Source organism: Carcharhinus amblyrhynchos, chromosome 31 (genome assembly GCF_965287045.1).
Source record: "Carcharhinus amblyrhynchos chromosome 31, sCarAmb.v2.hapA, whole genome shotgun sequence".
In the NCBI taxonomy this organism is placed as follows: Eukaryota; Metazoa; Chordata; class Chondrichthyes; order Carcharhiniformes; family Carcharhinidae; genus Carcharhinus; species Carcharhinus amblyrhynchos.
In genome coordinates, this window is record NC_137354.1 from 11,840,271 (window position 1) to 11,862,461 (window position 22,191).

The window sequence follows — 22,191 nt, forward strand, 5'->3', positions numbered from 1 at the left end:
TGAGAGGGGGATCTCCGAGAAGGTGGCCCAAGTTATGTCATTGCTTTCTAATTCCAATTAGAAGCTGCAGATTCCCACAAGCACTTTAGCATGGAGGCACATCTCTTTGCTTATCCTTTGCTTTCCTAAGTTGCTACTGAGAACATTCCTGGGGGCCTGACTAGGCATTTTGCACAAACCGATATCCTTTGATGACAGTCACATTCCTTGTCCACTCAATATTCCCTCAAAGCTTTAAAAACAATACTAATTTGTCCTGATGGTTTGTCAATGATTACAGCATTGCTTCTCCCTTTACACAGGTCTAAGATTGTGTGAGATCAAGTTGATTTACAATTTAATTATTTCCCTGTTTTTTTCCAAACCTTTTGCGCTTCCTGAAGTTTCCCCAAAGCCATTGCTAGAAAATGGGGAACGGATCAGTTTCCCAAGGCCACAGACCATCTCCAACCAAGAATTTTGGCTGGCATTACCGATGTTGTTGAGCCATCCATTCATATTTCACTTGCTGATTTTCTTTCTTCCGATCCACCATTTCTACCCAACAGAAACTAACAGCTCAGTCACCAAGAGTTTGAAGTAATTGCCATTGCAGGGCAGGCTTGATACTCCAAATCCTCCATTATATGGCCTTCCTATTAGTATTACGCCAGTTTGGCTAAGTGGTAGCACGCTTACCACTGAGTCAAAAGATTAAAGATTCAAGCCCCACTGCAAATAACCTGTTTGATTCATTATTGTCACATATATTGGGATACAGTGAAAAGTATTGTTGCTTGCACACTATCCAGACAAAGCATACAATTCATAGAGTACGTAGGGGAGAAGGAGAGGAGAGGTTGCAGAATATAGTGTTACAGTCATAGCTAGGGTGTAAAGAAAGACCAACTCATTATATGGTAGGTTGTTCACAAGTCTGATACCAGCAGGGAAGAAGCTGTTCTTGAGTCGGTCAGTACATTATCTCAGACTGTTGCATCTTTATCCCAATGGAAAAAGGTGGAAGAGAGTACATCCAGGGTGCGTGGGATTCTTAATTATGCTGGCTGCTTTTCCGAGGCAGCCAGAAGGGCAGACAGAGTCAATGCATGGGAGGTTGGTTTGTGTGATGGATTGGACTAAGTTCACAACCCTTTGTAGTTTCTTGCGACCTTGGGCAGAGCAGGATCCATACCAAGCTGCGATACATTCAGGAAGGATACTTTCTATGGTGCATCTATGAAAATTGGTGAGTAGTTGGTAGCATGCTGAATTTCCTTAGCCTCCTCTCATCCAACACTGGGAGCTTCACTGAGCAAGTGTGCTATTTTTAAAGTTATTTTTTAAAGAGCCGTTACATTTATGTCATGTCTACTTGTTAGGATGAATAGAATGATCCCAGATTTGGGCAGCGAAGTTTTCCACGCTCTGGCCAATATTTATCTTCAGCCAGCACCACCAAAACAGATTCCAGGGTAATTTATCTCACTAATACATGTGGTATTTTGTGTGAAAATGGGCTGCTGAGTTCATTGAAACAGTAATTAATTGGCTGTGAAGTCCTCCATGATGCCTTCAAGACATGAAGGATGCAGCAAAAATGCAGATTATTTTACTCACACTCTCTTCTGTATTTGTTCTCTTATCAGTCTGTTCAGTTTTAAGAAAGCATTCTTTGTTGTATGCATAGCAATAGAAATGATGTTTTAATATCTTTTAACAGTATAATGGCATTAATCTGAGGAACGCCACTGAGCAACAAGCCCGATTAATTATTGGACAGACAGAACCATGCGAGACTATCACTATCTTGGCACAATATAACCCACATATGTACCAACTGGGTAACCACTCACGTTCCAGGTGAGACTTCAATTCTATAAATTCGAGTTTCGACTAGTGTACTGATTTCTCTGGACAATTCTCCCCGTGTCTGTGTGGATTTCCTTCAGGTGTTCCCGTTTCTTCCTACTGTCCAGAGATGTGCGGATTAGGCGGATAGGCCATGCTAAATTGCCCCCTGGTGTCAGGGGCACTAGCTAGGGTAAATGCATGGGGCTTTGGAGCTAGGGCCTGGGTGGGAGTGTGGTTGGTGCAGACTTGATAGGCCGAATGGTCGTCTTCTGCTCTGTAGGATTCTGTGCAGTAGGTTACTTCCAGTAGCTGCAGTAGAAATGGACATCTTTAGCTTTTCTTCTATAAATACTTCCATCTTGGGTCATTGTCAGCTATTACCAGATCAAAAAAAGCATAATAAGTTTTTATTTTTAAATGGATTATTAAACTTTTTATGTGACTTTACTGCCCTTTAATCAGGCATGTTTCCAATGAAGTTAGGATGATGTATAAATTAGTGATAGTATTTAATTTTTTAAAAATATAATCATATGAATTTTGCACATTTCTGTGGAAAATTAAAAACATATGTTCTTTTGAAAATTGCATTATAAAAGAAATTGAATTAGAAAATTAATGAGGTAATTTGGCATGGTGGCACAGTGGCTTGCACTCTTGCCTCACAGCACCAGAGATCCAGGTTCAATCCCTGGCTAGGGTCACTGTTTGTGCAGAGTCTGCACGTTCTCCCTGTGTCTGTGTGGGTTTCTTCCAGGTGCCCCAGTTTCCTTCCACAGTCCAAAAGACGTGCTGGTTAGGTGCCTTGGCCATGCTAAATTCTCCCTCAGTGGAACTGAGCAGGCGCCAAAGTGTGGCCCCCAGGGGATTTTCACAGTAACTTCATTGCAATGTTAGTGTAAGCCTACTTGTGACACCAAAAATATTGCTTATGGATCAGTTGTGCTACTGAAGTTGGATGTGGTCCCTCAGTTTGTTTCCAAGTTGATACTCCAGTTTATTTCAGTTTTAAGTGGTCACAGCAAAAATTATCTTTTGCTTATTTACTCTGTAGCATTTTCAGTAAGTTATAGGCAGGGTGGAATTTGCTGTAGAATGGTGTTGCTAGACTCTGCACTTTATTGTAGCCAAAGAATTGATTGATAGCTATGAATATATGGCACTTATGAATGTGTATGATAACGATTGTTAGTTTTATATGCTGGTATCCTAAAAGCCCTTCCTGATATTTTGATAACTGATGATCTGTGTTGCTAGCTCTCGACTGGAACCAATAAGCAACCATACGACTCCCCAAGGCAGTGGAGCAACAACACCTGACAACCATTCCATAATTGATGCAGTGAGTGAGCAGGATGAAGGGACAATAACCCCACCGTCAAAGCAAACCACCCCAACAACTAGTCCCCGTAACTCTATCAGGTCAGTTGTAAAAAGAGCTGTTCTATGGCGCGATGACTGAAACTGCTCACTACGTAGTAACAATAAAACTTGATCTTTTTATTCCCTTTATATAAAGCATTTGTAATATATTTTATATACAGATTTTGACTCTGGTCGAAGTGGAATTTCTGTGATCTGCCATGCATCTATTTCTGGTGCTTGGTCAGTGAACCAAAGAATGCACGGTGACACAGTGGTTAGCACTGCTGCCTCTCAGCGCCAGGAACCCAGGTTCGATTCCCAGCTTGGGTAACTGTCTGTGTGGAGTTTGTGTATTCTCCCCATGTCTGCCTGGGTTGCCTCTGGGTGCTTCGGTTTCCTCGCACAGTCCAAAGATGTGCGGATTAGGTGGATTGGCCGTGCTAAAATTGCCCTTCAGTATCAGGGGGCCTGGCTATGGTAAATGCATGGAGCTATGGGGATAGGGGCTGGGTGAGATTATGGTTGTGCAGACTCAATGGGCTGAATGGCCTTCTGCAGTGTAGTATTCTAGAAACCGCCTGCAGTATTCGAACAGTTGTGCTACTTTGAAGCGAATCATCAGATTTAGCATTAGACGAGCAAAAACAACAAGAAAATGTTTAAGACAGGGCATTATTCACTGTGTTGCTCAAAGTTATGAGATGTCTGGATGGAGTAGATAGGAACCGTTTCCGCCGGTGGAAGGATAGAAATGTCGTGGACATCAGTTTAAAGTGATTGGCAAAAGAAGCAATGGCGACATGAGGAAAACATTTTTTACATAGTGAATGGCTAGGATCGGGAATGCACTGCCTGAGAGTGTAATGGAGGCAGTTTCAATCAAAACCCTCAAAAGAGAATTGAAAAATTATCTGGAGAGGAAAAAGTTGCAGGGTTACAGGTAAAAAGTGATGAGCGGGACTAGGCGAGTTGGAGAGAAGCTATGTGGACAGTTCTGGCTGACTTGGCCACCTGTAACTAGTGGTAATAATTCTATGCTTTTTACAGTTCTATCATTCAAAACAGAATTAATTTTCAAAATATTGCAGAGCATGTGCCCATACTTTGACGTAGCAGTAATTAAGTCAACGACAAAATATTTTCTGCAGCCCTAGATATATGTGACTAATGTTATATGTTCTGTTTTAAACCTGTGTTTGTTTTTATAATTTAGAATTGATCTAGATTACACTACAAAGCTTGTAGCTTTTTAACATCAGGGTAATAGCATCTAGATCCAGTCTTAGACAGCTCAAGGCTGTGGTTTTGTTGAAATCAATGGAACTGTTCCAAGAAGGAAACTCCTTCTGGTCACTAATGTTGGTTTGGAGAGAGAGAGACCATGTTCAAAGAATTCCAATATTTGGATGTTGGGTGATGTCTGGACACGGCTCAGCTGTGATGTCTCCATGATTGAACCTTATGCTAAGGATTGTACTTCATCAAAGTATTGGAGGGCTACCAGTGCCAGTAACTGGACCCTATCATGGGACATGGTATTCTGGGTATAGGGGAGATAATTGAACGAGGAAGAAAACATGCTGCTACGGTGCCATACCGTGGCACAGTGGTTCGCGCTGTTGCCTCACAGCGCCAGGGCCCCGAGTTTGATTCCTGGCTCAGGTCACTGTCTGTGTGGAGTTTTCACGTTCTCCCTGTGTCTGTGTGGTTTCCTCCGGGTGCTCCTGTTTCCTCTCTCACTCCAAACATGTGCTAGTTAAGTGTACTGGCCATGCTAAATTCTCCCTCAGTGTACCTGAACAGGTGCTGGAGTAAGGTGACTAAGGGATTTTCACAGTAACTTCATTGCAGTGTGAATATAAGCCTACTTGTGACTAATCAATATAAAAAACAAACACTTTGAATGTGATTTTTTAAAAATTTGATTTATTATTGTCACGTGTATCAGTATACGTATTGTATCAGTGTATCAGTATACAGAAAAGTATTGTTTCTTGCACGCTGTACAGACAAAGCATACCATTCATAGAGATGGAAAGGAGAGAGTGCAGAATTTAGCGTTACAGTCATAGCTAGGTTGCAGAGAAAGATAGAGTTTAAAAGAGTTAGAATGAAGTTTTAGAAGCATAGAATGAGAGTAAAAGACAGAATTAGAAGGTATGCCGGGCACAGCTTGCAAGAAGTCCACAAGGATCCATAAAAGTTATGGAAAAATGGCTTGATTCAGTTTTCCCAGCAAATAAACTGATCCACAGATCAGGAATATTGCAGATTCAATGTCCATTCTGTGCTGAATTTATCATCTCAGTTGGAGCAGATGTACAATGGTTGGATAAACTGAGTTTGTTCTCACTGGAAAGAACAGAGATTGAGGGGTGGTCTGATTGTAGTCTACAAGATCATGAAGGGCGTGGATAGTCAGATGCTGTCTCCTCGGGTAGAAGAATCCAGTACTAGGCGACATAGATTTAAGGTGCATGTGGAAAAGTTTAGAGGAGGCAAGCTTTCTAAACAGAGGGTGATGAATGTCTGGAACACGCTGCCTGGGGAGGTGGTGGGAGCAGGTACGATGGCATCTTTTAAGGGGCAACTAGACAAATGCATGAACAGGATGGGAATGGAAAGATATGGACTCCGTAAGTGCACATGGTTTTAGTTTGGGCAGACGTCATGATCGGCACAGGCTTGGAGGGCCGAAGGGCCTATCTCTGTGCTGTACTTCTCTTTGTTCTTTGGAATACTAATGTAAAGTGAAAAATGAATAGTGGATAAAGGAATTTTCTAAAAAAAATAAACCATTGTGTCCGACTTTGTACATTTCTTGATAAGTCCGTTGTCCTTGTATCAACATTTGCCTATAGAAAAATATTTTCCTTAATTTTCTTTTGTGTATTTTTAATTCCACAGAAAGTCAATTGATTCAACCAATCAAATTGCGGAGCCAAGATTTATTTTCCTAAAGAAAACTCAGATGGAATTAGGGATTCAAATTTGTGGTGGAAATTTATACGGCGTATTTGTGGCAAAAGTGGAAGATGACAGTCCAGCAAACGGCCCTGATGGGCTGGCACCCGGGGATAAGTTACTGGAGGTAAGAAGATAGAAAGATTTGCATCATTACTCAGCACGAACAATTCACTCAAAGTTCTTGTGATTTTCAGCATGATGATAATGCCCTGATTATCCAAACATTAGAAGTTACATCTAAATTTCTCACACCAATCACGCAAGCAGTTAAATTGCAGACTATTGCACTAGGGGATGGGAAGGATTACATTCAAGCTAAGAATGATGCGATCTTCAGACATGAAACTTCCAGTCATCTCGGGATGAAGAAGCTAACTAATTTCTGTGAAGCTAATATCTAAATTTACACAGAGTCAAAATGAGACCTTTTGGGCTTTGTGACTTACACATTCAGTAAAGCAATGGAGTTATTGTGAAAACACTGCATATAATTTTTGAGCATAATAATTTACATTAGCTCAGCAGCCAAGCAACAATTGCCATTTGCCTTTCACACTCTGGGTTTGTTTTGTAAGTGGTCACATTTAAGCGCTGCATATTTGTAGTGTTCCAGCCATGTAGTGAGGTGACCTCTCTAACCTATAGAATACCTCTTGTCATCGCGATTATCATTAATCCACAGTGTAGCAAATAACATTCATAAATGTTGTGCAGTCAGACACTGTCTTGTCTCTTAAATAGCATGGAATACTCTGAAAGGATTGAAAGTTTATTTATTAGTGTCACAAATAGGCTAACATTAACACTGTAATGAAATCCCCCTCATTGCCGCACTATGTTGTCCTTCATTGTTACTGGCTCAAAATCCTGGAACTCCCAGTCTAACAGCACTGTGGGTATACCTACACCATAGCGGTTCCAGAAGGCACCTCCACCACCACCATCTCGAGGTCAATTATAGATGACCAATAAAAATGCTGGCCTAGCCAGCGATGCCCACCCATAACAAAAAAGTTTAAAAAGAGAGAAATAAATATTTGATGAGTTGATTGCACCCAGAGAAATAGCATAGACTCAATAAATTTGGTATAACGTAACAAATTCAATCTCTCTCTCATTCCAAGTGTTGTGTTAAACAGCAGTAGGTCTTGAGGCATAACTTGAAGTCTATTTTTCAAGACAATATAATTGGATTGTTTTTTCGGACACAAATAGAACATGCTGTTACAGCACCATGGAGTCAGTTTGTGACAGTTGCCTATGAAGAAGTTAATGCCTAATGAAGGCAGGTGATTATTAGGATTGTCTGTATCGAAGGCTTTGTTCTGGAGTGTTCCTTTGTTTCTTCCTACGTTTTCATTCTTGGATTTTCTATTTTTATTCCATGCGGTGGTTTCCTTCCCTTAAGCGCAAGGCTTTAAGTAAACACATAGCTGAGGTGAGTAAATTGCCTCGCAAAGTGCACCCTCTCTGTTGCAGGATATCAGCCACTGCGACATTTTTGGAACTTGCTGTGTCTAGTTTTCACCTCTTGGGTTTAACTGGTGCAGACACACGCGGCCTCTTTCTGAGCCACAAACTTTGTATGATTCTATTTTATTTTGGGGCCTCCTGCATGGAGTCAAGGCAGACATCTGACAATTTAGGGCAGCACGGTGGCACAGTGGTTAGCACTGCTGCCTCACAGTACCAGGTTCGATTCCGGGCGTGGGTCACTGTCTGTGCGGAGTCTGCATGTCCTCCTCGTGTCTGCGTGGGTTTCCTCCGGGTGCTCCAGTTTCCTCCCACAGTCCAAAAGTCATGCTGGTTAGGTGCATTTGCTATGATGAATTCTCTCTCAATATACCCAAACAGGCATCAGAGTGTGGCGACTAAGGGTTTTCACAGTGACTGCATTGCAGTGTTACTGTAAGCCTACTTATGACACTAATAGAAAAACCACAAAAAATGTATATACCTTATCTAAGACTTATTGTCCTGACAGCCTGGGATAGGTATTGCAATGTTCTCCAAGCTGGCATGGAAACTCAAGTCATTAGAATGCTTCATTAGTTTTTATACTAGTGAATATTTCCTTTTCATTAGTGAAGACTGAATGAATGAGAAAGTTCATAAGATTTGCAACCAATGATATGCTCTCATTTAAAAAAAAAGTTAATATCCACCAGCAAAACTCCCTCAGGTTTGTCCTGTTTCTTTCACTGATCTGATGCTGCTTGTAAGTGATTATAGTTTACTTTCTGCATCAGTCTTCCCACTTGGGGGTTTGCAAGGATTTATTTTCTTGCAGATTAAGAAGTCTCACAATATCAGGTTAAAGTCCAACAGGTTTATTTGGAATCACGAGCCTGCAGAGCGCTGCCCCTTCATCATGAACAAGAAGCAGCGCTTCAAAAGCTCATTCAACAGACTTTAACCTGGCGTTGTAAGACTTCTCACTGTGCTCACCTCAGTCTAATGCCAGCATCTCCACACCATGCCTTACGGATTGGGGAAGATTACCCGAGTTCCTATGCAACAACTTAAAAGAATGTTGCCTCAAGGCTGCACAAGTATCACTGCCACGTCTGCCTACATAACGCAAGTCACTGCATTCCCAATGTGACTCATTGTGTAAACCACATGTATACAAAAACTTACAGAGGCATATATAAACTTTGCAGGCACACCCTGCCTCTACTGCCACTAAAAAAGATGAAGGGCTTAATCAAGATGATTAATGAAAATAGACAGATGTGTATGGATTGCGTATTAAAATCTGCCAATGGCAGCATCTTTCCACCAGTGTCAGATTTTGGAAATGCAGCAAATTAGATCAGTTGGTTAGCTTTGTGTGCTGTCCTCTTGCTGAATAGGCCAATCCATGAGGCTCTGCTACACATGAAGCAGCTAGTGGGTGTCATAATGACTTCTTGTTTTTGGTATTGGCACTTCTTGCTCTGCTATTGTAGCTACTGATTCTCAAGGTGGTACACTCCAGCCCACAAGTGACATTGCCATTTTCCTCTACTGTCAGCTAGTGTCTCCCCATTACAGGAATAATGTTTTTGGCTTCATGTCACACGCGCAAGCTTCCTTGAAGCAGAGCTTTAGGTAACCTACTGGCTGTCTCATTCTGGCTATCTTGCAAAATAGGAAATCCTGAGTTATGTGACTGTCGCCTGAGCCACAAAAGTTGCCTCTGCGTGTTGACTGTCAAGATACTTCACCTTTGAGAGGGCTGCCACACCTGTGATTCGTGCCTTTGACATGAGATGCCTAGAATGTGCCACAGACAACTTTAATGCATTAAAATATCTTCTACCTAACTTAGCAATGGACAGTACAATCCACAGGAGGGCAGTAGGTCTTCACTTTCCCTAAAATAAAAAAAATCATCTGTGTGGCAGTGTGTCCTGACTACTGATTGGACAATTATTTTAATTCACTTTACCCTCCAATATTTGACCGGTTTTTGTATGCACTTTGTATGAGAGTGCTTGGTAGCTGGTTCTTCAATACTGCATTATGATGATGGCACTTTAGAACGATTAATTTTCACATTGCTTTCTGTGTTAGTGATTTGTTATCATCTTTGATTAATTTCTAGACAAAGCCATAATTTCATTTGCCTTAATTTTTTTTATATCAGAACTGCTTGGTGATTATCTAACTGCATGAATAATTTGTAAAGTTATGCAGATGGCATTGCTCAATATTAGTGCATTATCATCTTTTTTTATAGCACTATTCATACCTTCCTTTTGTTTATGTTTGTCATTGTTTGTAGTGAGATCAACATAAAGGCCTTAGAGAAGGTATGACAAATATATTGATTTTGGTCACTGCAACCGTTGTGGCAATGCTCTGTGAAAGAATAGCTGGTATCTGTTTACCATATAGTTGGGAAAAATCAGATTCCTAAAGCTTTTACTGAGGGGGGGGGAAAAAGTGAAGTCTATGTACCAATTTATAAATTGCAGTTGTATTTTTCCTACCCATTATCTTCTGATCCAGCTGCAAAATTGTACATGTGTTTGAAGTCATGTCAATGCTGGAAATATAACTTTTTAGCATCATTTCAAATCCTGTATTGTGAGAAATACTCTTTTTTGGGGGTTTATTTCAGTAGCATGGTGTGTGGAAGCTGGATAGGAACAGTGCAATTTACCCAATGATTCAGGTATGAACCCTTACTTGTTTTGCTGCAACACTAGAAATTATAGTGAAATAAAAGCTTGGCTTTTTGTAGAACAACCTCCTGAAAATATACTTATCGTGACTGTTTAGATGATTTGGAGAAGGAACGGCATTTATTTAGCCCGTAAAGCTGGTTGGCAGTCCACGCTGCCACCATGCTGCATTTGCAAGGGCACAGTATGCAATCCAGTGAAACAAAAGAGATGGAGAGGGAAGAAAAACATTCAGCTTCAGAGATGTTTTATGTAAAAACTGCACAGCAAGTCTGATTGTAACCAATTTGCTGGATTGTAGTTGAAGTAAGTGTTAATTCTTGATTATAGTTATTTCACACTTTCATTGCAGTACAATGGCACTGACATGCGAAATGTGACAGCTGAGCAAGCCTACGTCGAAATGCTGAAGCCCACGGAGGCAATCTCTGTGAAGGCTCAGTACAGAATAGAGGAATTCAACAAGATCAGAGATGAAGCTGGAGATGGATTCTATATCAGGTATCGTTTGAGATCATCAACTGAGAGTTTCTTGCAATCGTCACGTGGAAAAAGTCAGCACTTTATAGGCAAATTCTGGAGGGTGCAGAGTCACACAGAATCTGATGATGTTTTAATTGGCACTGGTTTTATCTTCAGTTCTGTTATGCCTCCAGTTCTTTTTTCTTACTGTGAAATCTTTCTTGTTTATTTTTAAATTTTACTTCTTAATGTCACAAGTAGGCTTACATTAACACTGCAATGAAGTTACTGTGAAAATCTCCTAATCACCACATTCCAGCGCCTGTTTGGGTACACTGAGGGAGAATTTAGCACGGCCAATGCACCTAACCAGCATGTCTTTTGGACTGTGGGAGGAGACTAGAGCACCCAGAGGAAACCCACACAGACGTGGGGAGAACGTGCAGACTCCGCACAGACAGTTATCCAAGCCGGGAATCGAACCCTGGTCCCTGGCGCTGTGAGGCAGCAATGCTAACCAGTGTGCCACCGTGTTCGAGTATCTAACCTATCTCCATAAACTCACTCATTTACCCTGCTTGTTGGCACTAAGGGGAAATTTAGCATGGCAATTCAACCTAACCTGTACATTTTTGGACTCTGCTTGTTTTTCCAGAGCACTTTACGACCGAGTTGCAGAAATGGAACACGATCTAAGTTTTAAGAAGGATGACATTCTTTATGTTGATGATACTTTGCCACAAGGAAATTTTGGTTACTGGATGGCCTGGCAATTGGATGAGAATGCTCAGAAATTGGAAAGAGGGCAAATCCCCAGCAAATACATGTAAGCATGGCAGGAGAGTGTGAGTGAAGAAGTAAAAAAAAACTCCTTGCAGTCAGAAAATGAGAAATTCACTGCATTTTGCTTCTGTGTTTTGTGATATAAATATCAATGGCAATCCATTTGTTTCCTTGTCAGAAGGTTGTGGGTCCAAGTGTCACTTTAGGGGTCATTTTATAGTCCAGACTGATAATTAGGCAGAGGGTATTCTGCACTGTTGGAATTGCTGACTCCTAAATGAGACGATATCTGTATCTGTTCATGGATATAGAAGTTCGCATTGCAGTTTTTCTTAGAAACATTGGGAAAGATCTGGCATCCTCACCAATGTTTATCACTCAGTCAGTACATCAAAAAGTGGATAGTGTGAACATTTATCTCATTGCTCTTGTGGGACCTTGCCTTGTACAAATTGGCTGTAGCATTTTTAAAGATGATTTAACAGTCCCTACCCTTTGATTAAAAAACAACATTGAAGGTGAGATGCCTTGGGACAATCTGAGGATGTAATAGGTGCTATATAAATTCAAGTCTTTTTGCTTCATATTAGGGATAAATTTGTGAGGCAGAAGCTATCACTACAAGCTGCTATCTTTTGGCTTTTGGCTACTTTCAGCTCCCAGTGTCTATGATCATAGTGCGTTTTAGAATGAAGCAAATGTAACCCAGCAGTTGGATATAATGGTAAATAAAGCCTTAGCTACAGTACTTGGCATTCTTCCTACTTTCAGGGCCGTTACATTGAGTCACCCAAAGAGAAAAGGTTTCTTAGCTGAGTATGATGGATCCTATGGCTCAACCAGTTTCAATTTATCGCACTTTCTGTATTGTACCTTTATATATGAATTTGTTACTGGGCAAAGTAAAAGTAAAGTTTATTTATTAGTCACAAGCAGACTTACATAAACAGTGCAATGAAGTTACTGTGAAAATCTCCCAGTTGCCACATTCCGGTGCCTGTTCAGGTACACTGAGGAAGAATTTAGCATGGCCAAAGCACCAAACCAGCACAACTTTGGCATGTGGGAGGAAACCAGAGCACTCGGAGGAAACCCACGCAGACACAGGAAGAATGTGCAGACTCTGCACAGACAGTGACCCAAGCTGGGAATCGAACCCAGGTCCCTGGTGCTGCGAGACAGCAATACTAACCCACTGTGGCATCGGGCAAGGGTAACAGATTAAAACCTGGGTTTCAAAACAGAATTCTCATGTTTTTGTAGGATGATAAAAATGCACTGTACAATTCCTGTTGAAAGAGATAATTTTACTTTATGTACATGGTTGTGAACAAAGTTCAATTTTGGCTCAAGTAACAAAGTCTGGCCGTGTGGTGGGTTTCTACTCTTTAATTCACAGAAAGATGAATTGTTTGGTCTGTGGGCAATGTTGTACCAAATATTTCCCAGTTTGCCATTTTCAATTTGGTATCAAGTCAAAAAGTGACTGACTATATTGTGCGTAGACTCTGAGGCTTAATAGGACACACCAACACCAACCTACAACATTATTGTCTGTCCTAAGCATATTATTTCCCAGAGGTGAAACTCCAGTGGGATATTCTGATTAATGGATTATGATGGAAATTTTGTGTTGCTTTCAATGGCACGTGAATTGGGACCACATAAAGTGGTGCCAATAGGGAGGTGACTGCTTCCTTTAGGTAAAACTGGGTACAGATTACATCAGCACTATATCCAGAATTTAATGATGAATAAGGTTATAGCAGGAGTCGTGCACGCCATAATTTCTTGCGAGTGAAATACAGTGCCAGGAATTATTTCACTATTGTTAAAGACTTCAATAATGCTGGCCTGTTATACACGAATCCTTCAACATTGTTGTTATTTTGTGTTTGATTGGAAAAGCTCGCCAAGGATTTTTGTACCTTGTTCAGTGTTGATTTTAAGATTATGACCTTTATTATAATCCTGGGGATCCAGAGCGAAATAGAATGTGACCTTTATGCATTCAACAAAATAAGGCATCAGTTTGTATCGTTTTGTAGCAGTCAACTCTGAGTCAGTAAATCTTGTGTTCAAACCGTATAATCCGGGACTTGCACACGTCCTCGAGGCCAACACTTCATTGCAGTGCTGAAGTAATGCTGCACTGTCTAAGGTGCCATCTCTCTGACAAGGTATTAAACTGGGGCCTTGTGTGTCAGCACAACTAGACAAGAATTTTGTGACACTTCTTTGAAAAAGTGCCCACAAATTCTCGTAGTAACCTGACCTACTCTTGTCCATATTGACAGGATAAAAATAGAATAACTAGTCATCTGTCTCTGTGATTTGTAACACCTTGCTGTTCTTAAATTGCCTGCTTCATTTGTCTATACTACTACAGAAACTATGGGCCTTAACCTCCAAGCTCCAGGGCAGTACCCTAAAGATGCGGTGGGGAATGTCCTTCGGTGTTCCCATGTGAGGTTTGCACAGCAATTGCCCAGAAATGCAACATTCCCTTGGGCAATCACCCTCCACTGGGAACCATCCAAAAATGAAATTCGGATTGAAAAAAATGTTGTGATTCTGAGTCTGGGTTACATCAATAGCTACCCTGAAAATGTTTAAATTTACCTTCTGGATAACTATTGTCCAGATCCATGGGACACCCCAACACCCCTTGCTACTGTCCCTCCCTACTGGATTACCCCCAGACTCGTCCTTGCCCAACCTCCCTTCAACTCTCCTCTACTCCTCAACCCCTCCCCCTTCAGCACCCGCCGTTCCCTCCCCCAAGGAACTGAACTCCCCTGTTAGGAACTCCCTAACCCACAGGATTCCCCCATCCCCTGTAAAGGGCGGGCTGGCCTCCTTGCTGCTTTTCGTTGTTAGGCCCTAGAGACACATTCACACTCCTTGGATCTTGTCTGGCCTAAGTTGGAAAGGTAGTGAGACAGGATAGGAAAAAAGTTGAGGTAAAAACCAGGAGTGCAGTAGCTATCTGTCTCCGATTAGCCACCTGAGGAACTTCAGGCCCCCATGTCAGAAATCATTCCTAAGTGCTTATGTGCTACTGCAATATCACTTCCTTCCTTGCTCTTTAGAGTTCCCATGTTAGTTTTTAACTATGGCATGCTGTCGAATTATATTCTGGCAGGATGGATCAGGAATTTTGCAGAAGACATAGTATGTCAGAGGTCAAGGATGAAAATGGCTCGGTGAAGACTCTGTCAGCGGCAGCCCGAAGATCATTCTTCAGACGAAAGCAAAAACACAAAAGGAATAATTCAAAAGATGGAAAGGAGATGTTGGCCCTTGATGCCATAAGCACTGATTCTATCCCTTTGTTGGAAGGTATTTGTTTTGTTAATTTTTTGTGAAGAAATAAGAACATAGAACTAGGAGCAGGAGTAGGCCATCTGGCCCCTGGAGCCTGCTCCACCATTCAATAAGATAATGGCTGATCTTTTCATGGACTCAACTCCACTTGCCCGCCTGCTCACCATAACCCTTAATCCCTTTACTGTTCAAAAATCTATCTATACTTGCCTTAAAAACATTCAATTAGGCAGCCTCAACTGCTTCACTGGGCAGAGAATTCCACAGATTCACAACTCTTTGGGTGAAGAAGTTCTTCCTCAACTCAGTCCTAAATCTGCTCCCCCTTATTTTGAGACCATGGTCCCTAGTTCTACTTTCACCCGCCAATGGAAACAACCTCCCTGCTTCTATCTTATCAATTCCCTTCATAATCTTCTTTGTTTTTATAAGATCTCCCCTCATTCTTCTAAACTGCAGTGAGTATCGTCCCAGCCTACTCAGTCTGTCCTCATAAGCCCACCCTCTCAACTCCATAATCAACCTTGTGAATTTCCTCTGTACCCCCTCCAGTGCCAGTATACCTTTTCTCAAGTAAGGAGACCAAAACTGTACACGGTACTCCAGGTGTGGCCTCACCAGCACCTTATACAGCTGCAACATAACCTCGCTGTTTTTAAACTCCATTTCTCTGGGGCAAATTTCCATTTGCCACCTTAATTATCTGCTGCACCTGAAAACCAACTTTTTGTGATTCATTCACAAGGACAAATGAGCGACCAACTCTAGCTGTTAACCTTGGCTTATGTGAGAAGAAGATTGGGAAAGCCCAACTTCTGAGGAGATGTTATTAAAGTGAGTTTAATGGCAAGCAGAGCTTTAATTCATTGAGGTGGACCCTGATCAGCAGTCTCAAAGATGTAAGATTATCATAGTAGTCACCAAGGGTTTCTTTACCTAGTTGTCCTGCATCGCTTGCTAAACGCAGCTCTGATTTGTCATTTGTCACTGCTATTTTAAATATTGTTAAGGTTGACTGTGCATTGGAATTCTTTTCACTGCTAGATTGTGGAAGTTTAGCTTATCAAAGAGTACAGAAGATAGAATGCATCTCTCCGAGGCCTGTGCTAATCTTGGGACCATTAGTGGATGCTGTGAAGGACATGTTAGTTAAAGATTCCTCTGGAAAGTTCTGCAGATGCCCACTAGGTAAGTGTAAATCAACAGATTCTCTTTCTTTCTCGAATACTTTTTTGTGGTTTCTTTGAAGATTTATCTGAATATCAACGTTTCTTCATCATTATTCCCTGTGTTTGATAACCTTCTGAAATGAAGTGTCTTTTCTGCCATTAAAATATTTCTGGTTGTAATTCTTAAACATTCTTCAAAGAATTGTTACGTTACTTTAATAAAAACATGCTCCATCAAACTGGGGGAATGAAAACTGTGTTGAGGTCCAAGAGGCTGAACTAAAATCAGGACATGTGGAAATGCCCAGCAATTCTGACAATATCTGTGGGCAGAGAAACAGAGTTAATCGTTAGAATGCTATTGCCCCTGCCTCACCACAGAATCAGAGCAGGCAAGGAGCAGACAGTGGAAATGTTCGTTGACCTAGGGTGGGATTTTCCAGTCTCACTCGAGTGAGGCCATAAAATCCTGCCCGTTGTTTGAGGCTGTGACCTTGCACCAGAACCCAGAGGTTGACCCCCTTTCATTGAGTTTATCACAGAATCCCTACAGTGCAGAAAGAGGCCATTCAGCCCATCGTGTCTGCACTGATCACAATCCTACCCAGGCCCTATCCCCATAACTGCATGCATTTATCCGAGCTAGTTTCCCTGACGCTAAGGGGCAATTTAGCATGGCCAATCCACCTAACCTGCACATCTGTGGAAGGAAACCAGAGCACTCGGAGAAAACCCATGCAGAGTGTGCAAACTCCACACAGACGGTGACCCAAGCCGGAGATGGAAGCTGGGTCCTTGGCATTGTGAGGCAGCAGTGCTAACCACCCTGTCACCCAATCTTTATCTTGTGTCATTGTGAATTTTGCAATTTCTTTTCAACCCTGAAGAGTCCCTTTAAGCCCTTTTGTTCATCATTGACTTGTGAATGTCCATATATACTGTATAGGTAAGGTTCTTGGTTAGACTAGTCAGGTAAGAGTATTGTCACAAAAGAGTTCTGTAAGAGAGTGAGTGGATATTTGGGATTTATTGCCAGATGCTAATCTAATTAAAAGGAGACTTGGATGTTTTTTTTTATTTTGGCTTTTGAACCGAGTTTATTCTTTACTTGTGGTAGTTTCTTGATTAAAATGTTCATGCTGTTGCTTGTCTGCTTTGCTGTCCGATTAGTGACTCGCATTCAGATATTAGTAAAGCCTCATTATTAGTTGAAGACTAGATTAGCCGTTTGGTATGAGACAGTCAAATAAAATTGAATCTGTTTGAAAACAGAACTGCTCCACTGACTAATTTGTGTTTCCACTTTTCAATTCAGAGGTTATGAAGGCTTCCCAGCAAGCCATTGAACGCGGAGTGGCAGACTATCTCTTCATCGATTACAAGAGGAGGAGTGGCCATTTTGATGTCACAACTGTTGCCTCCATTAAAGAAATAACTGAGAAGGTTCCTCTCTCTCTACTTCCTCTGATTTATATGATTTGATCATTTATACTTCAAATTGGCATTACAATGTCTGTTGTCAGCTCAACAGGGATACAAGTTACTCAATAACATTTCAAAAGTTATAAGCAGCATGGCAATCTAGATTGGTTCCAGTCCCAATAGCAAGACTGAATGGTTTGCATCATGGATTATAAAGAAATCATTGTTCCTGCTCCCATGTCTTTAAGAGGTTAAAAGCCCTCTTTATTTAGGTGTTTAAGAAACCTAGCTGAAGCTTGCCACAAGACATTCTTAAGCACCAATATTGATGTATCAGTACGTTAGTTGTATTGCTGTTTATAACAACATTTTACACAATTATGTTAAAGTCTAACAGGTTTATTTGGAATCACGAGCTTTCGGAGCATTGCCCCTTCATCAGGTGAGGAGCAATGCTCCGAAAGCGTGTGATTCGTAATAAACCTGTTGGACTTTAACCTGGTGTTGTGAGACTTCTTACTGTGCCCACCCCAGTCCAACGCCGGCATCTCCACATCATGAAGAAAAGTAGGAGCATTTACGTAGCATCTCTCACATCCTCAAGATGTCCAGCTGTTATAGGCAAGTGTTGCAGCCCACTTGCACACAGTGACGTGGCTATTTAGTGGTGTCGGTTGAGGTGTAAATGCTGGCGAGATCACCAGCAGAGCACCCCTGCACTTTTTCGAGAAATGCCTTGGAATTCTTTGCATCTACCCTGAGAGGACCTCAGGTGGGTCCTCAGGTTAACAAATGAATTGAAAGATAAAGATGTGGCAACCCTCTCAGTATTGCAATGAGATGTCAACCTAGACTCTGTCTGGAGTGGGGTTCCAACCTGAGACTTTCTGACTGAGCCAAGGCGGGTACCTTTGTGGATAGTCGTTCTAATTATAAAACGTGATTAGCTGCCATTATGTTTGCTTTCCTTCATTTTCTTTTTGACTTTATTCCTAGGACTGCCATTGCTTGCTTGATATTGCGCCACATGCCATTGAGCGTCTGCACCGAATTCACATCTATCCAATTGTTATATTCATACGGTACAAAAACCTAAAGCAAATCAAGTGAGTAGAATCATTTATTTAAAACATTGTGACTAGGGTAGCTCTTCTTAAATGCTGGTGCTGGAAATATGAGATCAAAATAGAAAATGCTGGAAAATCTCAGCAGGTCTGACAGCTGGAGAGGGAATAGAGCCAACATTACGAGGCTAGATGAAGGGTCACCCTGACTCGAAACATTGGCTCTATTCTCTCTCCACAGATGCTGTCAGACCTGCTGGGATTTTCCAGCATTTTCTGTTTTGGTTTTAGATTCCAGCATCCGCAGGAATTTGCCAGCATGGATTCATTAAGGGAAAATCATGTTTAACTAACTTACTGGAATATTTTAAGGAGGTTGATAAGGGCTCAGGGCAGTGCTGTTGATATGACGTATATGGATTTACAAAAGGAACTTGATGCAGTGCTGCATAACAGACCTGTGTGCAAAATTCCAGCTCATTGAATAAAAGGGAATGTAGACATTACAAAGAACAGTACAGCACAGGAACAAGCCCTGTAGCCCTCCAGGGTTGCTCCGATCACATTGTCCTATCTAGACCAACTGCTTTCCTCTATTCCCCATTTGTTCATATGCCTATCAAGATAAGTCTTAAATGTGGCTAACGTAACTGCCTCAACCACCTCATTTGGCAGTGCAATCCAGGCCCCCTTCACCCTCTGTAAAAATAAAACTTACCCCCTGCACATCTCCACTGAAACTTTCTCCCCTTATCTTGAACTTGTGCCCTCTTGTAATTGTCATTTCTGCCCTAGGAAAAAACTTCCAACTGTTCATCCTATCTATACCCCTCATTATTTTATAAACTTGTATCAGGTTGCCCCCCCTTAGCCTCTGTCTTTCCAGGGAGAACAATCCCAGTTTATTCAATCTCTCCTCATAGCAAATGTCCTCCATACCAGGCAACATCCTGGTAAACCTTTTCCGTACTCTCTCCAAAGCCTCCACATCCTTCTGGTAGTGGGGCAACCAGAATTGGACATGGCATTCCAAATGTAGCCTAACCAACGTTTTATTATAACTGTAACATAATTTGTCAACTCTTGTACTCAATGCCCCATCTGATGAAGGCAAACATGCCCTATGCTTTCTTCACCTTTTCCACCTTTGCTGCCACTTAAGGATCTGTGGACCTGAACTCCCAAATCTCTCTTACGTGTCTATGCCCCTGATGGCTTTACCATTTCTCTGCCCAATTTTCCAGATTATGTCCTGTATTTTCTCTGACAATCTTCATCACTATCCACAACTCCACTAATCTTAGTATCATCCGCAAACTTGTTAATCAGACCAGCTAACTTGGATAAGAAATTGGCTGAGCAACAGGAAACAGAGAGGAGTGCTAAATGGTTGTTTTTCAGATCAGAGACAGGTTTGTAGTGAAGTTCCCCAGGGAGTCAGTATTGGGAGCCTTTCTCTTTTTAATGACATGATTTCAAAATTTATTGGTGATACGAAGATTGGAAACATTGTCAACTGTGAGAATAGTCTTGAACTTCAAAAGGACTTAGACATGTTGGTGAATTGGGCAGACAAGTGGCAGCTGGAGTTCAATGCACTATAGTGTGTTGCTGTCTCCACAAATGCTGCCTGACCTGCCAAGTATTTCCAACATTTTCTGTTAATGTAGCATATTGTGCTGTTCCTGAATAAAGTATATCACAGAAAATTGCAAAAGCATGTCAAATTAATATTTATGTATTCAATGCAATGAGGATGTACCTGCATTACAGGGACTGCAATGGTCAAGAAGACAGCTCACTTTGCCCTTCTCAAGGGCAATTAGGGATGGGCAATAAATGCTGACCCAGCCAGCGACCTCCTGTTTTAAAAAAAATCAAAAAAATGCCAATAACAAATGTCATTTGATTGTAAGAACACGTATATGTCCTTGTCCTTTTTAAGAATTCCACTACACTGGTTTGACCAAACTCTGCAATGATTGCATTGTTATTTGCAGAGAGCAAAAGGACCCAATCTTTCTGCGGGACAAAGGTACACAAAAAAAACATTCCAAGGAACAGTTTGAGGCTGCTCAGAAGATTGAACAGGAGTACACCAAGTTTTTTACAGGTAAGCATCTGCTGTGTCAGACTGCAGCAGTTAGTGTAGACCTATAACTCGCATCTTAACTTATATGCGGCAGGGGAGGGGTTTACCTAAATCCAAGATTTATCATTTCTTAATTTTTATTTGCCAATCACAAGCACTGCTGTAGCTAGTTCAGTATTCATTCAAGGGGACTTTGGTGTTTGACAAACCTCAACCAGTTGGAACATTTATAAATCTCAATTAACTCCATGCATGTTGAAGTACTGTGTATGACATTAAAATTCAATATACAAAATATTCTGCAAGGAACAGTTCAACATAAGAATTCAATACCAGTTAACGTCCCAAGGGGTGGCACAGTGATTAGTGCTGCTACCTCACCGTGCCAGGGACCCAAGTTCGATTCCAATCTTGGTGAATCTGTGGAGTTTGCACATTCTTCCCATGTCTACATGGGTTTCTTCCGGGTGCTCCGGTTTCCTCCCACAGTCCAAAGATGTGCAGATTAGGTGGGTTGAATTGCTCCTTAGTGTCCCAAGGGCTTCTGTGCAAAATCTGTCCAAAAGTCCATTACCAAATTCAAGGAGACCTAGTGGAGATTAGTTGTTGCATAGTTTGAAACTATGACCTAAACTTATTTACAAAGTGGCCAACAGCGCATGATTGCAACTCTACCAGTTGTTAATTCATTTGGACGTTTTAAATCTTCTTTCTAGCATTGAGTTTAGAGTATCAGCCTCTTTGTACTTGACAAGGTCTAACGTTCAGATCCGTCCTTTCTGTAACTTGCAATCAATGGAGATCCATATTAGGTCATTATCGCAAGGTGAACCATTGTTCAAGGAAAGATAAAATAAAATGAAGCTAAGTTACACTGGAAATGATTGGTTTGAAAGAATGGTTCAGATTATCTAGATTTTAAAATCTCCATCAATTTTACTTTAGTATTCTAACATTATGGAAATAATTACTTTCTTCCAGTACAGTGAAATTATGTAGATGTTTTAAGTAAAGTGGCAAAAAGGCTAAGTATAATATCCTATCCTCACCTGAAGAATCGTTCGAAAATGTGAGGCTGTTGTTCCGTTTCGTGCCAGTCTTAAATTAAGCAACAACTCAACACTTAAGACAATCCATACACTAGCTTAATTCTTTCTTGTGGCATAATCCAATCCAAAAGTCGAAGCTAAGTTCTAAACCATTTATTGTTGTTTCCTTTGGTTTCTGCTTTATATTTTCTGTGCACTTTTGATTCGATGAGTGCATTTTCAGCGCACTAACAGTATGATAACACTAGATGGCAGTGCCCAATGCCATTCTGCTGTGAATTTCCAACTACAGGAAACAGCTTTAGAGTGCGGACTTCAAAACATAAAATGCCTTTGAGATTAATGTTAACTGCAGGTGTCAGACATTGAAAGACAACAAATGTTTAATCAATAATTGTCCATACTGGTTTCAGTGGTTAGAAATAAACATACAGCAGTGATTCAAGGATGCAAAGGCCTTACGTTCTTTAAATTTTTTCGCGCAGA

General features: G+C 41.2%; 1 protein-coding gene across 10 annotated transcripts in view; it reads left to right on the top strand.

Annotated features, from left to right (window-relative positions):
* The window catches only part of dlg5a (discs, large homolog 5a (Drosophila)), a 183,879-nt gene that overhangs the window by 158,055 nt on the left and 3,633 nt on the right, over positions 1 to 22,191 (top strand). For 9 of the 10 annotated variants that reach the window (XM_080215948.1, XM_080215955.1, XM_080215951.1 and 6 more), the window contains 10 exons: positions 1,703 to 1,842; positions 3,091 to 3,255; positions 6,106 to 6,289; positions 10,690 to 10,838; positions 11,455 to 11,625; positions 14,728 to 14,924; positions 15,954 to 16,097; positions 17,394 to 17,521; positions 18,497 to 18,606; positions 20,565 to 20,677. In XM_080215948.1, the coding sequence (XP_080072074.1) occupies positions 1,703 to 1,842; positions 3,091 to 3,255; positions 6,106 to 6,289; positions 10,690 to 10,838; positions 11,455 to 11,625; positions 14,728 to 14,924; positions 15,954 to 16,097; positions 17,394 to 17,521; positions 18,497 to 18,606; positions 20,565 to 20,677 (1,501 nt within the window). Of the gene's footprint in view, positions 1 to 1,702; positions 1,843 to 3,090; positions 3,256 to 6,105; positions 6,290 to 9,934; positions 9,963 to 10,689; positions 10,839 to 11,454; positions 11,626 to 14,727; positions 14,925 to 15,953; positions 16,098 to 17,393; positions 17,522 to 18,496; positions 18,607 to 20,564; positions 20,678 to 22,191 lie in introns of those variants that run through there. The other variant, XM_080215958.1, reaches the window with a different exon arrangement.